At 36.0% G+C, this 17,510-nt stretch overlaps 1 protein-coding gene and 1 pseudogene across 1 annotated transcript; one reads left to right on the plus strand and one right to left on the minus strand.

Moving 5' to 3' along the window:
* Positions 1-6,010: 6,010 nt before the first annotated feature.
* On the minus strand, positions 6,011-7,413 carry LOC110876058 (annotated as a pseudogene).
* Positions 7,414-15,142: 7,729 nt separating this feature from the next.
* On the plus strand, positions 15,143-17,046 carry LOC110878106 (AAA-ATPase ASD, mitochondrial). Its single transcript, XM_022126365.2, has one exon. The coding sequence runs from the start codon at positions 15,295-15,297 to the stop codon at positions 16,849-16,851; it is 1,557 nt and encodes a 518-aa protein (XP_021982057.1). The 5' UTR covers positions 15,143-15,294; the 3' UTR covers positions 16,852-17,046.
* The last annotated feature ends 464 nt before the right edge of the window (positions 17,047-17,510 follow it).

The raw sequence follows: 17,510 nt of genomic DNA on the forward strand, positions 1-17,510 counted from the left end.
ATGTAGCTTATGTTTAACTAGGAAGCCCTGATTACAAAATGAGAAATATACAGTCTAATTAGAAACATTATTTCTTCAATACAATGGAATGCTACTTGTTGCAGAGTCATAAAAAGTTACATTTCAATTTTAACAGTTCGAGTGAAGTCCATTGATTATATAGGCTGAATTAACAAATTTGTTAAATTTCCATTAGCATTACAAATTACAAATAAAAAAAAATGATGGTTGGTTAACAGTGGCATGTAAACATGTGACTTTAATTGTCCTCACCCAACCTATTACTATGATTGTGCCTCTTTTATTTTTCAGGATTAGGTCAGTCAGTATTCAGTACTTTTAAATCAGTACTTTAAAAAGCAAATGAAAAAAAAAATCATGCTAATCACACACAATCAAAATAATTTTCACACCCCTAAGCGCTCCGCTTTGGCCATAGCGCGGCGCTTAGGGCGACAAAAGGTGATACGAGGTTTCGAATGACTGACTGAGTGACAGACTGACAGACATAAAGGTTACTAGGTTTCAGTCGCCCCGTGAACCCTAAGCGCCGCGCTTTGGCCATAGCGCGGCGCTTCGATCCCAAATTCTGGCTTTAAATCACTGGCCAGACAACAGATTCATCACTCGAATTGTTTTCTGTCAATCTTCTTTGCTCTATTAGTTAAATTTTTTGAAAAAACGATGTCGTGGTTCAGTAACTATCTTTTCGGTGATTATTCTGACGAGTCGGTTGTTCCTGATTCTTACGAGGGGACCGCTATTTCTGACTCGTTTGAGAAACCGGTGTCGTCCAACTTGAGGGAGACAGAGGTTGTATCTGGCATTCGTTATCATGATAACACGGTGCAGCTGGATTTGAATACCCCTGTGGAGGACCCTTACGCACAACAAGGTTATTCGAATTTCGGTTACGGTGGCGAGTATAGCTTTGTACAGCAGGAGTGTTATCCAAAATACAGTTACGGTTGTCAACAAGGTTAGTCGAATTTCGGTTACGGTGGCGAGCAAAGCTTTGTACAGCAGGAGTGTTATCCAAACCAGAGTTACGGTTGTGAACAGAGCTTTAAACATCAAGTCTATTCGAATCTCGGTGACGATGGTGAGCCGGAGGATGTGTCTGTTGACGAGGAAGGTTGTTACCCGGTTACATTTTCGTTTGATACAACGCAGACCTTTTCGTCACGTAAAGAGTTGGTGCGTTGGGTACAAGACACGGCAAAAGACAATGGTTACCTCATTGTGACAAAGAGGTCGAATAAAAGAGGAGAGAATTACAAGATTTGGTTTCAATGTACTTTTGGTGGGGAGCATAAGAGTGTAGCTACACAGAGGAAAACGGGTAGCAAGAAAATAGGCTGCCCGTTCGAGATGATCGGGTTTTCGGAATCATCCGGAAGTGTTTGGAGGATCGAGGTGACGAAGGCGAAGCATAACCACACTCCTATTGAAAACTTCGAGGGTCACGCGTATGCGAGAAGGCTTTCTTCGGAGGACAACAAACTGGTTAAGGAGTTGGCAGAGCAAGATATTCGCAACCAAAGTATTTGGCGAACGCTGACAAAAAACAATCCGGCTAGAAAGCTTATTCCGAAAGATATACACAACGCTGTTCAGAAGATCAACGCCGAAAAAAATGTCGGTAAGTCTCCGATGCAAAAACTTGAAAACATTCTTATCGAAAAAAATTACACTTATTACATGCGCACGAATGAGATATCGAACGAATCGCTTTGGAGGCAGGTTTTCGATCCGGAAAATGTAGGACATTATGATGCGCTGGTTAAACGGATCGATTTCAAGGGGGTGGGACGAGCAGGTATCGAAAATTACATGTCGATGCCTGAGACGGGGTTTCTTATTGCCCAACGATACGGTGTGATTGTTCACACCTTCGACATTCGTGGGAGCGATACAATTTTCCCTATGCTGGGCGGCCCAAACGAAGCTGAGGAACCTCACCTGGTAGTTGCGGTTGTGTTCGTCGACAAGGGGCATTTCATACATGTAGAGCTTGGAGGTTGTTATCCAATGCCTCCCCCAAACCTACTCTGGACAACGAACAGAACAGAGCGCGCAGCAGCCTGGCATACATTATACATGGATCAGATCAACACGTACGAAATGCTTACGTATCGTGCCCCTGACCTTAATGCAACCCCATATGTTCACGATGTATCTTAAATGTGTTTAATAATAATCACGTTTGTGTTTGTGTATCTTAAATGTGTTTAATAATAACCACGTTTGTGTTTGTTCAATATACGCGTTACATCACGTTAAAAACCGAATGTCACCGACACGACCCAATCGGATTCAATACGCACTTGTACGACCCGAAATGACAATATACATCATAATACTGCAATTAATGAAAAAATACGTCATGTTCATGTACGGTAGGCGGCTGATACACATAACACTTCTCACAGGAGTACTTGTGATTTCAAACCTAAATGATACGAGATAACGGAATAAGACATCACACGTAACCGATTTGATCCGGAACTTGCCGTATAGTCCATATATATTAAAAAATGATGTATAAAGGAAAAAACGGCAAATTTAGACTATTTATTGACCCGTTTGTTAATTAAATACAATTTTAAAAAATTTAAAAAAACCCCAAAACGCCCCGCTATGCTCATAACGCGGCGTTTTGGTCTCAAAGCGCCGCGCTATGGCCATAGCGGGGCGCTTTGGACCCTCGTTATACACTGAAGCGGGGCATCTTCCCCCCCCCCCCCCACTTCACCCAAACAACCAAACACACACACTAGGTGCGATTCACACACACTCGAGCGATTTTCGACGATTTTTTGAGCTTTCCACCGCATAAAGGTTAGATCTAAACCCCTTAATCTTTCCTGTATCTTTTCATTCAAAATTATTGGTTGATTGTTGTTGATTTGAGCTTGATCCGCTGTCTCTTTGGGTTCTGTTCTTCAGAATGAAGAACCAAAGCGCCGCGCCGAGGCCATAGCGGGGCGCTTTGGTTCATGTTGATTTTTTTTTTAATTTGTTTATTTATTATTAGTTTATTAATATTTGTTTAATTATTATTATTTGTTTAATAATTATTTGTTTAATTATTATTATTTGTTTATTTATTATTAGTTTATTAATATTTGTTTAATTATTATTATTTGTTTAATTATTATTAGTTAATTATTATTTGTTTAATAATTATTTGTTTAATTATTATTATTTGTTTAATTATTATTATTTGTTTAATTATTATTATTTGTTTAATTATTATTATTTTATTAATATTTGTTTAATTATTATTATTTGTTTAATTATTATTAGTTAATTATTATTTGTTTAATTATTATTATTTGTTTAATTATTATTATTTTATTATTATTTGTTTAATTATTATTATTTGTTTAATTATTATTAGTTAATTATTATTTGTTTAAAAATTATTTGTTTAATTATTATTATTTGTTTAATTATTATTAGTTAATTATTATTTGTTTAATAATTATTTGTTTAATTATTATTATTTGTTTATTTATTATTATTTGTTTAATTATTATTTATTTAATTATTATTTGTTTAATTATTAACATTTGTTTAATTGATCAACGTGCAGGGATGGATTTATCCGATGAGGAGATTGAGCATATGGATGAGGGATTGGTGGGGGACGAGGAGGAGCCGGCATGTCCGTATCTTCAGTTTCCGGTGGGGTCACGGGTGAGGGGGAGATGCGCTAGGTTGCGCACCATACCGATTGGGGAGCACGTAGGCATAGACTGGGATCTGCTAGCTACCGTGGGGGAGATCGAGCGGGCGCGTGAGATAGTTGGGCTAGATACTCCTTGGTCGCGCCTATTTGAGTTAGCGATGGAGGACTCGTACCCGGAGCTTACGGTCGAGTTTTGCTCTACGTTTACATACGCGCCGCATCCGGCGGATTACGTGGAGGACCCTTTATTTCCTGTTCACGAGGTTACATTCCGTCTGGCCGGTCAGCAGTTTGAGATGAGTGTGCGGGAGTTTGCTGTCCACACAGGTTTGTACACTGAGCCTGAGCTTCATACTGATTTATATACGCAGGCTGTTACGATGTTGGACAGGCAGACGCTTATTAGTTTCTGGAGGGCCATTTCCAGGGTTCCCTTTGGGAAATCCTGGCAAAAGGCCACCACCATTAGAGATCCCTTGTTCTGATACCTGCACCAGGTGATTGCGTCTACTATCGTGCCGCGGGGTTCCAGCAAGGAGAAGGTCAACCTTAGTGACCTTTTCTTTCTTTACTGCCTACTACGCGGCCAGCCCTGCGATCTAGCAGCCAGCCTGGCAGATTACTTTGCTACTGCATACCACCGGCAGCTCTGCGGGTTTCTTCACACTGGCTCGTTTATCACCGCCATTGCACGATCGCTAGGGATCGTGCCCGAGCTTGATCCGCTGCTGTCCGATCCGGTCCCGTCATCCAGGTTGGGCCGCGTGTCAGTATCCGCTATGCAGATCACCCGTACCTTTGATGTCGGTCCCCGGTTCAAGGGTGCTGACGGGCTGATTTGGCAGCCAGAGGTGTTGCCGGAGGTCATCCCGGTTGTTATCGAGGTGAAGCCTGGGGTGTTAGCCCCTCCTGAGGTTCAGCGGGACGCTCGGCGGGCTCAGCGACAGGCTCTGGGCATCGATGAGCCTGAGGATCAGCCTGAGGGTCAGCCTCAGGCTCAGGCTCAGGCTCAGGCTCAGGATGATCCGGCGCAGGAGGACCGGGTCGAGGAGGTCCACGTACCACCAATTCAGCCAGCTCCTGAGCCGCCACAGTACCCGCAGCACGTTTACGCTGACCTACCTCCGGTAGCGCGTGAGGTGGCTCGGGACTTCGACCGGCGCCTCAGACGTCAGGGCGCACTCATTGACTGGATGGTCCAGACGCTCGTTGAGCTACGAGAGCTCGCTGCGTTGCCTCCACGTCCCCTCCCACCGTCCCCACCGCACGAGGATTAGTACATTAGTTTGTTTGTTTAGTGTTTTGTTATGTATTATGTACTCAGTTGTACCTTTTTGTTGTGTATTGTATGTACAAACTGATATATATATATATATATATATATATATATATATATATATTGCAGTTAATCTTCTATTTACATCACGTTGGTTCTGGATTGTTTACGTTTAATTCTTATGGCTTTCTGTATATTTTATTTAACGTGTTCGTTTTATTTAACGCTCGTTGAACTTATGTTATACACCTTCTATAAAAATAATGACGTAACGACGTAATTATAAAACAACGTTAATTTAATAAAATAACAACGTTTTAATTCAAAAAAGGCAACATTCAATCATTCAAAAACAAATTCTCATTCACAACGGCAAATCTCACATAAAAATTTTTTACTCTAAAAAGCTCTACCATACTAATTCAACCAAAAATCCCTACCAAACTAACCCACATCAACCCAAATAATCCCCAACCAAGGCTGTTGTCTTTTTTGCACATCCAAAGCGCCTCGCTATGGCCAAAGCGGGGCGCTTTGGCCATAGCGAGGCGCTTTGGATGTGCAAAAAGACAACCAGCGTGTGCGAATAGACCCAGCCAAAAAAAAACTGCAGAAAATGACCTCAATACCCTGCTTTTCAAACCAAGCCCTAGTGAGGCATTTCTCTTGCTATTCTTCAAGCTACAAATGCTAACAAATATAACAATCTCTAGTGTAAAATTTTGACTGCTCAGGACTGGAAGACTCAACTTTCTTGACCATTCACATGCCAAACATCTGTTCGTACGTTGATAAAGAATAAAAGTAAACACTCAGCTACGTGTACATTGTGTCTATTATTGTTATATACTAGTAGGCAACCTGCGTGTTGCGGCGAGCTCGTGAACTTTGTAAGGGTATGTGCATTGGGTAATAATCAAATCTAAGATTCAGCAACTCCACCACAATCGCACACTACAATATCCTTAACATGTTTTGTATAAAATGACAAAAGAATGGGGCCGGTTGAACTGTTCAATACATTTTCCCATTTGACCCATTCAATAAAGATTACCAATTACATGACCAAGTTGGGTTACTTGCAAACCCAAGTTGAGAATTGGGATGGGTCGGTCCGCTTTCAACCTATGGAAAAACCATTATTCGACACGGTTGTAGTTCAACGGGCCATAAATATAAACGGGCCTTATAGAAGTGTAGTTAACACCCTTTGATTCTAATAAGGCTTCTGTTTCAAGCTTCCCCTTGTGTCGGCTTTGTGGATCAACTGCATCTATCTATATAGCAAACAAAAATAACAATATCAAATTTGGTAACATGTCGAAACGGGTGGGTCGGGTTAATCCACAAACACCTTTTATCATTTTTCTTTTCTGAATCCATTAATAGTTAATGTGATTAAAAGAAAATTATTGCACAGTTAAAATCTAATTTTGAAACATGGACGGCTTATGCATTGTTAATACACTTTGGTTGACTTTTAACCTGTTTGACTTGCTTGACCCGTTTTAATATTAAAGCATAAAAATGTTAACAAACTGAACTCACAATGCGGTAAAAGGTCAGATTTAAGGTAAACACCAGCTGAAGAGCAATATATGTACCTGTAATTTAGTAAAATAGTAAAAATATGAACAAAAGTAAGTAACTTTTTATTATCATCAAATGAATCTTATGTGATTTTACAAAGTTTATGTTGATAACTTACTGTTCTAGATTCGGCAATGCATCTAATATAGGCTCCACCTCTTCTGCCTCACGCCCTTATAAAACAAATCGTTTTCATAAATTATGATAATTACATAGCGTATCGAGTACGGAGCATGTGCTATGAATGACTGACTAATTTACTATAATACCCTCTAAAAATAACAACAATAAAGACTATGAAAAATTAAATTAAATGTAAAAGCTTAAAACTTTATATAATTTTTACACACCATTTATATCATAGACCACATCAAAGCCTTCAGCAGCCCTTCCTATCACCTTTCAAGTGCAGTATCTATAACATAAAACACATCATAGTTACTTGAGAAACAAGTTACTAAAATGAAAAATGTAGACTTATAAGTAACTTATTGACTTTGTTATATAATTATTAACAAACCTTGGATTTAAAAGCATTGTAAGCGTCATCTGCTTCACCGGGCAAAGGTTGTGCGACGAGCGCTTTGCCTCTAGTGAACAAAGTTACCTGCACACGATAAAACGATAGTCCAAAATTTATGAACGGTTTTTATGACATGATGATACGGGAACTTGCAAGATTAATCATGTTAAATTTAACCTGATGTCCCTCTTCATCAAGTAGTCGGGAAAGAAAGATTCCGATGAAACGTGTGCCTCCCATTACAAGAATTTTCTTGGAGCTTGATGTTGTCATATTCAAAGCTCCTTTCGGTTGACATATTTTCCTCTTATAATGCAGCATACATAACATTCAGTTACTTTGACTTCTTGAGTCAAACCTAGTACTTTAAAGTTTAAAGTCACTCAAGGTATTATTAGGGGCTGTTTGGATTTTCTCAAAGTATTTACTTTTGTAGTTCAAGATTGATCTTGATTGTGAAACAAATTTAGCATCAGGAAAATCTTAATTTCTTTTCTTTTATTTAATTCTTGTGTAGAATCCTAATAACCCCTTGACTGACTTGCGACAGAACCCTAAAGCCATCGTTGTTGGGGCTTCGCTTTGTCCACAACCTACCACCGCCATCATCCGAACGCCACCATCACTGACCCGGCGTCATCTCAAGAGGACTTATGCAAACGGACAGGGCAATTGAATTCAAGAATCTGACGATTGCATTGAAAGAGGTACGGTTGAGTTGAAGAAACTGATAATGGCATTGAATGAGATTGATTAATCGTGTATCTATTTTAGAGAGGTGGGGGCGGTGCGTTATAGCACCGTGATACTCCAAGTTCAACGCGTTATACCCACCGCCACTCCAAGTTCAACGCGTTATAGTTCAACGTAAACCCGATCGTTATTTTCTTCATGGCGTGATGGTTTTATTTTGTGAGGGTAATTGTTGGTTGGGGGGGGGGAATTGTTGGGTGTGGTGGTGAGTGATGACCATTGCCACTAAAAAAGGTTGTGAGTGATAAAAAAAATGGTTGATGACATGGCAGAACTTGATTGGATGCTTGTGAATGATAGAATTCTACCACTAGTGACCACCCCCACCCCCGTTATGTGAGAAGGGCAAAAAGGGAACAAAATGGTAAAAATTTAGGCATTTTAAATAACCCTTCATATGCCATCCTAAAAAATTGAATGGAAATTACTATTTTGTACATATGAGATTTTTATATAGTACTAGTAGGGAACCCACGCGTTGCGGCGGGGTCGACATTGGCGGCGATGATTTACAAAACGGTTTTTCTATTCTATTTGTTTATCAATCCTCGTATGATATATTATATAGTACTTTTCTTAGCTTTCTTATTAATAGAGTTTGTGTGATATATCTACGCCTTTTAGATACTCAGGGCTCGGCTCGCTTATAAACCAAGATGAAAATCGAAGCTCGAGCTCGGCTTGATTTTAAAAAGAATATTTATTAAATAACTTTCAAAATTCAATCGTCTAAAAAAATATCAATTTCAAAAGAACATATTCAAAATAAGTTCAACTAATACAATACAAATCAAAATCAAGTTCAACCAAACACAAAATAAATTTAAATTTCAATGAAATACAATATCAATTTATTAGCATGGTAATCAACCCCTAAATACGCCACATGTATCCATTTGCACTCTTAATGAATACAAATAATAATCGTTTTTTAATATATTATAACATACATAAAATTAACACATTTTAAAATAAATCATCTAACCTAGCCCTAGCAAAGCTAACGAGTAAGCCAATCCAGCTCGTTACAAGACGAGCCGAGCCAGGCTCACTTTCTAATTGAGCCGAGCGGACTCGGTTCAGTTTCAAATCGAACCATATCGAGTGAGTTTTTTCCAAGCAAGCTGCAAGCCGCAAGCTTTTTGGACAACCCTATCTAGACCCGTGTGTTAAACGGAGTTGTATAATTCTATAATCTGTAAAAAAAAAAAAAGTTATATTAGTTTTTGTTAATTGATTATACTCATCTTCAAAGTACCATGATTAATTTCTAAGAATATAAAATAAATACATCATAAAGAGATACATCAAATCTATACTATATAATAAAAGAAACCATTTTAGGGACACTTGTCATCATATTAGGCTATCTTTTATAGATAATTATTATTTTAATTTAATTTCTTCTAATTAATTATAGATAACCCTTCTACTAAATATTATTTAATTTAATATCTTATATTATACATAACCCTCCTACGGATAATTATTATTAAGTTTAATCTTCTTAGATTTAGAGTTAACTTCTATTTTGCTCCCTGTAGTTTAGTCGTTTTAATGGTTTTGCTCCAATCTTTTAAAAATAGCCATTTTACTCCCTGGTCTACGAAGCCCATCACGATTTCACTCCCCGTCCCAAACAAAATCCATTTTAAACGTTAAAAACTGTCACTTTCATAACACACGATGGACAATTATGACCATAATTAGACCAATACCTAGACTGAAACCTGACAGTTTTTAATGTTTAAAATGGATTCTTTTTGGGGCAGAGAGTGAAATCGTGATAAGTTTGATAGGCCAGGGAGTAAAATGGCTATTTTTAAAGGATTTGGGCAAAACCGTTAAAATGACCAAAACACAGGGAGCAAAATGGATTAATATTATTTATCATTTATACATTTATGGAGTTTTAAATAAAGGGTTAAATTTATTAAAACTTCGTTAACAAATTTTGCAACAACAGAATAATCTATTTCTATCACGAAAACCAAACTTTGTATTAATATATTAAATATTTTTATTTTCACTATACAAAATTACATTTATTCGACCCATGTAACAGATGAGGTTTTTTAAGATATAACTTTTTTGTTATTTGATATATAAAATTAGATTTATTCAATTCGTACAATGCACGGGGTTTTTTAAGGATATATATTTTTTATTATTTAGTACAGAAAATTACATTTATTCAAACCGTGTAATGCGCATATTTTTAAAGATGTAATTTTTTTATTGTTTGGTATATAAAATTACATTTATTCAACCCGTATAATAAATGAGGTTTTTTAAAGATGTAATATTTTATTATTTGGTAAACAATATTGCATTTATTCAACCCGTGTAATACATGTGGTTTTAAAGATATAACTTTTTTATTTGGTATATAAAATTATATTTATTCAACCCGTACAATATAGTTCTTATAGATATAACTTTTTTTATTTAATATATAAAACTAAATTTATTAAACCCGTACAATAAATGAGGTTTTAAATATATATTGTTTTATTATTTAGTATAAAAAATTTATTTGTTTAACCCCGTGTAATACACGGGGTTATAACCTAGTATGTATTAATATATGAAAAAGAATGTTGCTATCCATAATGAACTGAAGCATGACAATTGAAACTGCATGATGTAGACACTTTTATTACAGGTATGTCATTTGAAATTTAAAAGCTAAATAATGAGCTCCCACAAAATCTAGTATTATCTTTTTCTTCTAAGATTGATTCCTAATAAATTTCATAAAAATAATGAATATTTTTAAAGAATGCCCCGCAATATTGTACGCTCCAAATAAGCTCAAGTCTTTCACTCACTGCTTGAGTTCAAAACATATTCTTGAAGACTGCCCCGAGTAGTTCCACTTTCCAACTTTACATGGCCATTGGTAATTGTTGTAGGTGCTTGATGAAAACACAACAAAAACTCTTCAAATGGTTTTTATACAACACAAGAAAATAAATAATACACACTTGACCAGAAACTCTTCTACAAGTTCATAATGAACCTCTGCAGACACAAGACGCATACAATCGAATGTAAATCAGGGACTTATATGCACTTACCTCAGCAAGTAGCTGATGAAGAAGTAGCCCACCAGAAGACCAACCATATATGTTACAGCCCACAACAAGATCTGATCACAGCCCAAATACTTCAGCCAGTACACGTCCAGCGCCCAGCGCTCCGCAACAACTTTATTAGTTCCAAGACCAGCAGATAAATGATATTCACATGAGACAAAGGAAATAAAAATAAGTACTAAACCATCAATGAATAAAAAATTGTAATTATAACAGCAAATTGGTTGATTATCTACAACTTATTTGGGCAGCAAGATGATAAAGTGATCAAGTTGTATTTTTGACAACCAAATACTACATATCGAATCAAATGAGAGATACAGTAACAGGTTGGGATGTTGCAATTATCTCCTCTCTAATTCGATTAAAGGTGTAGACGAACGAAACCCTATTTGATTCTTGGTTGCTGCTTTGAGAGTAATTAATTAAGATCTTGGATACACACGACTAAATAGATTTTATTTCATTGTTTGAACATAATACAGATCTCTTTTTTTTGGTGAACCAATGTAGACGAACCTCAATTCTTTAACCAAAGCAGCCTACCCGTTAGTAAAATTAATCTTACCTAAGAGAAATAAGAACTAACAAAACACACAAAATTACTTTAACATCTAATCAACAAAACCTTACAATTTCAACAAATTATTTCAAATAAATCACAAACAAAAACAATTATAAATTCTGATAATCAAACAATAATCATTCAGATTAATCAAGTATTATTACAACAACCTGTCGACAAACTGCATCACGAAGCTTAGCTTCAATTTCTTCAACAATTGACGGAGACGCCTTCGATTCCGCGAGTCTCCGACGAAGCCTCAACGGCTCAAACCAACCTAAAACAATGACTTCACATAAGGCAAGTTAGGGGCAAGTTTCTGCCAACACATATATCCATTAAAAGCTCTTGATATGCTTTCGCTGCAGCCTCCCATGCCATTAACCAGTTTCGACTGTTTTGGATGATCAATCGTCTTGATCTCCTCATCCAATTGGTCGGCGTACCGGTGGTGGTTGACGAAGACGCCACTTCAGCCATTGGAACCAACCAATCACCAAATTTCAACACAAGAAAAACAACCTAATTTCAGTTTCAAGCCCTAATTTTACGAGTTTCAACAAACCCACTCATAATAAATTGTTACAATGATAAAACTTACATGCCAGATTTTATCTTCGGGTATGAGAAACTGGGAATTTGGGGAGACACAGAGAAATGCTTGTGGATGTGGTGATTGTAACTGTTGCTGCTTCTAATGATGTAAACGGTGATGAGTAAATAAAAGGGGCGTCTTAACTTCTTCAGTTTCTTGTAAGGGTTAAATGGGATTCAATCCACATCTTCAATTATATTCAATGCTAAAAATTGAATGAACATTCAATCAGGCCATCGATTACACACTCCATGATCAAATAAACCGAATAAATCATTAAATCCTCTTTGAAGAAGGGCAGATTTGGAAGTGGGGATGAAAAACTGGGAAATAAGTCATGACTTTTCATATGACGTCTTAAAAATTTAGAGGAAATTACATTTTTATCCATATGAAATGCTTTATATTATATATATATATATATATAGTATATAGTATATAGATAGATATATAGATATATAGATATATAGATAGATAGATTATAGATTATAGATAATGCATTAGCAGCAAGCCTAGAGTTGACAGAATTTACAGGTAATGCAAATATGCCAAAAGATGAGGCTGAGATTGTTAAGCATTTGTTTAATAAAAAGCAATGGTCCATGGAGGTTATCAAAGTGAAATAAAACAACGAAAATTAATGCGTAGCGAGCTAAACAAAGTTCACACAGGAGAACACACTTGAAATTGAATTACAACAGAAGTAAAGTAGTGTATGTTCAATATAAGCTTGTGTATTCGCTTTTGTTTTACTTCGTCGGCGTTTCTTTTTTCTTCCTCTAGCTTCCTCTTCTTACGTTTTTGATGACCGGATAGGTGTTTGTATTTAGGAACCCGGAGGCATAATTTCTAAACAAGTAAACATAAAATAAAAAAAATCATTCAATCATACATTTCAAGTATTAAACATCAAAGTTTCACTTCCCTAAAGATTCAAAATCAAACCCTTACCACATTAACTAAAGTTACTAAACATTGGGATTTAGGGCTCTAAACATATGAAATCACACAATAAGCCTAAAGATTCTAAATTAAACAAGAATCATAAGAATTTTATACCTCAAGGTGACAAGATTATCCACTAATAACTAATCAATATCCACGATTCCACCCCACAAAACCCTTGATTCGACCTTTCAAACAACCTCCTGCCGTAATGATGATGATATCCTGGTTAACCCTCAATTTCGCCGTTAAACAAAACCCTCTACTTCGATGATGATGATGATGATGATTGCTTGCTCTGGTCACACAGCGTCTGATGGGTTAAGGGTTTCTTCTTTTCACGCACAGTCGCACAATGCCCAGGGCCCTCTAATGGGTTTGATTTCAAATATGTTTCATGTTTGCTTATTAACCTGGGCTTGTTAAACTATTAAGGCAGGCCCATTTCAATTGGGTTTATTCATTTCTTGTGCACACACTAGTTCCAAAACACAGGCCCATTTCAAATGATCTTAAACAGGCCTGTAACATTTAAACACACACCTAGAAAAAGAAATTTATAAAAAAATACAGATTTTTTTTAAATATATACTACTAGGTTAGAACCCCGTGTATTACACGGGTTGAATAAATGTAATTTATATATTAAAATAAAAAGATATATCTTTATGAACCCTGTATATTGTAAGGGTTAAACAAATGTAATTTTATATATCAAATAACAAAAAAAATATTTTTAAAAACCATGTGTATTACACAGATTAAATAAATATAATTTTGTATACTAAATACTAAAAACACCATATCTTTTAAAAAACCCGTATATAATCTGGTTGAATAAATCTACCAAATAATAAAAAGTTACATTCTTAAAAAACCGGTATATTACACGTGTTGAATAGATCTAAAAAAGAGTTATATCTTTAAAAATCATGTGTATTACACAGATTAAATAAATGTAATTTTGTATATTAAATACTAAAAACGTCGTATCTTTAAAAAATGTGTGTATAGTCGGGTTGAAAAATCTACCAAATAATTTAAAAAAAATTATATCCTTAAAAACCCCGTGTTTTACACGAGTTGAATAAATATAAGTTTGTATACCAAATAATAAAAAAATATATTTTTAATAAATTAGGAGGATAACATTTAATATTAATTTGTTATTTATATATTTAATATAAGATAAGTAGATAAGAGAGGTATTTGTTTAAAAAATATATTAGATTAACAATTTGGATTTGAGGATAATATTTTATTAAAGTATGATAAGATTTAATATTAATTTATTATTTATTTAATTATTTAATTAATATAAGATAAATATAGATTTGAGGATACCTTCAATGAATGACATGTGTCAAAAAGTTGGTTTCTTTTATTATAGTAGTTAGATTAGATTAGATTAGATATTTAATTAAAATTTGTTTGGGCCTTGTATTGGTTTGGGCCTTGAACAGCGGCCCACCCGGCACTTGCTCAGGGCCAGCCCTATAAGCGATCCATTGTGAATGCTCTTATATGGCCTTGCTAGCATTTGTGTTCCTTGTATATTGTTAAATAGTATAAAGAAGTTTTCAATGGGATCAAATCTTAGGAAGTCCTTATAAATTCTTCAACGAAAAGATCGAATTATTGAAGCAATATCAACGAAAATCTTTCAAGTCTTTTAAGTAGTATTAGTTGACAGCTAATAATGTTTAGACATGTCAATACCAACGGTTTACACAGAACTTACTAGTCAAAGTCAGTAAACGAAAATCCTTTTTAATCATAGCCACCACCTAATACCCTTTCCTTGGGATGCAAGAAAAGATATTTTGGATATATTATGATATATGTCATACTCACGAGTGGTCACATTGATACTAAAAGAACAATCATCCAAATTACGATTCTAAGCATAACATATATTTGAGTTTTCTATTTTCACCCTTTTCCTAGAATTTGCTCTCAGTTTTCTGTGAATTTGCTGTCAATTATTGTCTGTTCTGGGAAGCTTCCTTTCGGACTAACTTTTCATGTAAATTTAGAGGGACTTGGCTACCTCCTTTGTCATTTTGTTTGTCAACATTAGCTTCTACACAAGATTAAAAAAAAAAAAAAAGAAATTAAGATTTTCCTGATGCTAAAGGCCACTCTACTCAAGAATGCTATAAATATAGATTATACTTACACCCCTCAGCTCATCTACCTCTTACAACACCATTCTATTAAAAACATTGTGTGAGTTGTGAGGAAACTAGAACAATATGATGGGGGAGATGACGCTGATGGCCGTAGCTATGGGCGCTTGGGCCATGTTCCTGCAACTGTTTCCAGGCCAACTTCGAAGGGATGCCAGAAGATATGTTAACAAACTTGTTAGTTATCTGTACCCTTACGTCGAAATCACTTTTCATGAATTCCAAGCAGACACTTGGTTCGAACGAAGCGAGGCGTTTGAAGCTATAGAACGGTACCTCAGTGCCAACTCCTCGAAAATGGCTAAAAGGCTCAAGGCAAATGTAGTCAAGGATTGCAAATCTGTTGTCCTGAGCATGGATGAGAATGAAGAAGTCACAGACGAGTTCAACGGCATCCAAATCTGGTGGACCTCGAACAAAGACACCCCTGAACAGCGAGCTCTCTTTTCGTATCGTGGTGATGAAGAGAATCGGTTCTACCGGCTCACTTGCAAAAGAGAACACCGTGATATCATCACTAAAGATTATGTGAAACATGTGCTAGATGAGGGGAAGGCTATTGCGGTAAGAACAAGGCAACGCAAGCTCTATACCAACAATAAGACTGAAAAGTGGTCCAGATTCAAGAGAACTATGTGGAGCCACATCATATTTGAGCACCCTTCTACCTTTGATACGCTTGCAATGGATCCCAAAAAGAAGAAGGAGATTTTGAACGATTTAATAACGTTCAGCAAGTCACAAGACTACTACAAGAAGGTGGGCAAGTCATGGAAGCGAGGATATCTTCTTTATGGTCCACCAGGTACCGGAAAGTCTAGTATGATTGCGGCCATGGCTAACCTTCTCGACTATGATATCTATGATCTTGAATTAGCATCTGTGAAAGACAACACAGATTTGAGGAAGTTACTGATTGATACATCAACTAAGTCGATAATAGTGATTGAAGATATCGATTGCTCGCTTAATCTTACCGGACAGAGAAAGGAGAAGAAAGAAGAGGGTAAAGAAGATAAGGATCCAGTTGAGAAAAAGGTTGAAGAGGAATTAGAGGATAAGAAGAAAAAGGGAAGTGAAGTGACTCTATCCGGATTGTTGAACTTCATTGATGGGTTATGGTCAGCTTGTGGCAGTGAGAGGTTGATCATATTCACAACTAATTATGTTGAAAAGCTTGATCCAGCTCTTATTAGGAGAGGGCGGATGGATAAGCATATTGAGATGTCCTATTGTTGCTATGAAACGTTTAAGGTTCTTGCAAAGAACTATCTAGATCTTGACTCACACAAGTTGTTTGAAACCATCCGCCGGATGTTGGGGGAGACACAGATGACTCCAGCAGACGTTGCCGAAAATTTGATGCCAAAGTCTGATGAAGAGACTCCTGAAATTTGCTTGAACAACTTGATCAAATCTTTGGAGGACACAAAAGAAGCAGCAAGACTTAAAGCTCTTGAAGATGCCAGGATCAAAGCTGAGGAGGAAGAAGCAAGTAAAAAGAAAGAAGAAAATGGTGAAAAGGAACAAGAGATTGATGCAAAGTTAGCTGATGAAGAAGGAAACAAGGCTAGTCAAGGAGCTGCAGTGGATGCAAAAGAAAACGGTGTGATGAATCCATGAGTGCAAAGTTAACCAAGAACCATGCTACCAGTAAATTTAGTTTGTTGATTGTGTAAAGGATTTAGGGTGTGCTTTGTTTAAATGTTTTATGTGCTAGTCAAATTAGTATGTAAAGGTTCATCTGTAATGTAATTGTTTGTAAAGTGTTTATGTTTATCTGTAAAAAATAAATAAAAGTAATCTTTAGTGGAAACATATACTATTGTTTGTGTAAAAAGTTAAAATAAGACATAAAATACATTTTGCATACACAAATATAATATATACAATATGACATGACTTAAATTAGTATAGCAACAGACTGGAACTAACAAGAATTTGATTTGGTTGAAGCCTAAGATGACAATAGGCTATAAATTGGTTGTAAATCGGTTGTTAAATTTGTGAGCTATTTTTTTGTTGCAAAAATAGGTCTCTAATGTTAACAATATAGTTTGTAAACGTCTAGACAATCTTATGAATCGCGTACTCATCACGTTTAGATTTAAGTATTATGGTATACTCCCAGCTCTTTAATCGATATTTCAAAAAGAATCAAAAATGAGGATTTTTTTCTTAAACGTACCAACAAAAACGTGTGAAATCAACCAAAGACCTGTGTTTTATAGTTAGGGAACCAAGACAACACTTTTATGAAACGCTGCAACTCTTTGTGAAGA

Source organism: Helianthus annuus, chromosome 9, assembly GCF_002127325.2.
Source record: "Helianthus annuus cultivar XRQ/B chromosome 9, HanXRQr2.0-SUNRISE, whole genome shotgun sequence".
NCBI lineage: Eukaryota > Viridiplantae > Streptophyta > Magnoliopsida > Asterales > Asteraceae > Helianthus > Helianthus annuus.

Coding starts and splice junctions, on each gene's coding strand:
- LOC110878106 (XM_022126365.2), top strand. CDS start 15,295: ATGATGGGGGAGATGACGCTGATGGCCGTAGCTATGGGCGCTTGGGCC.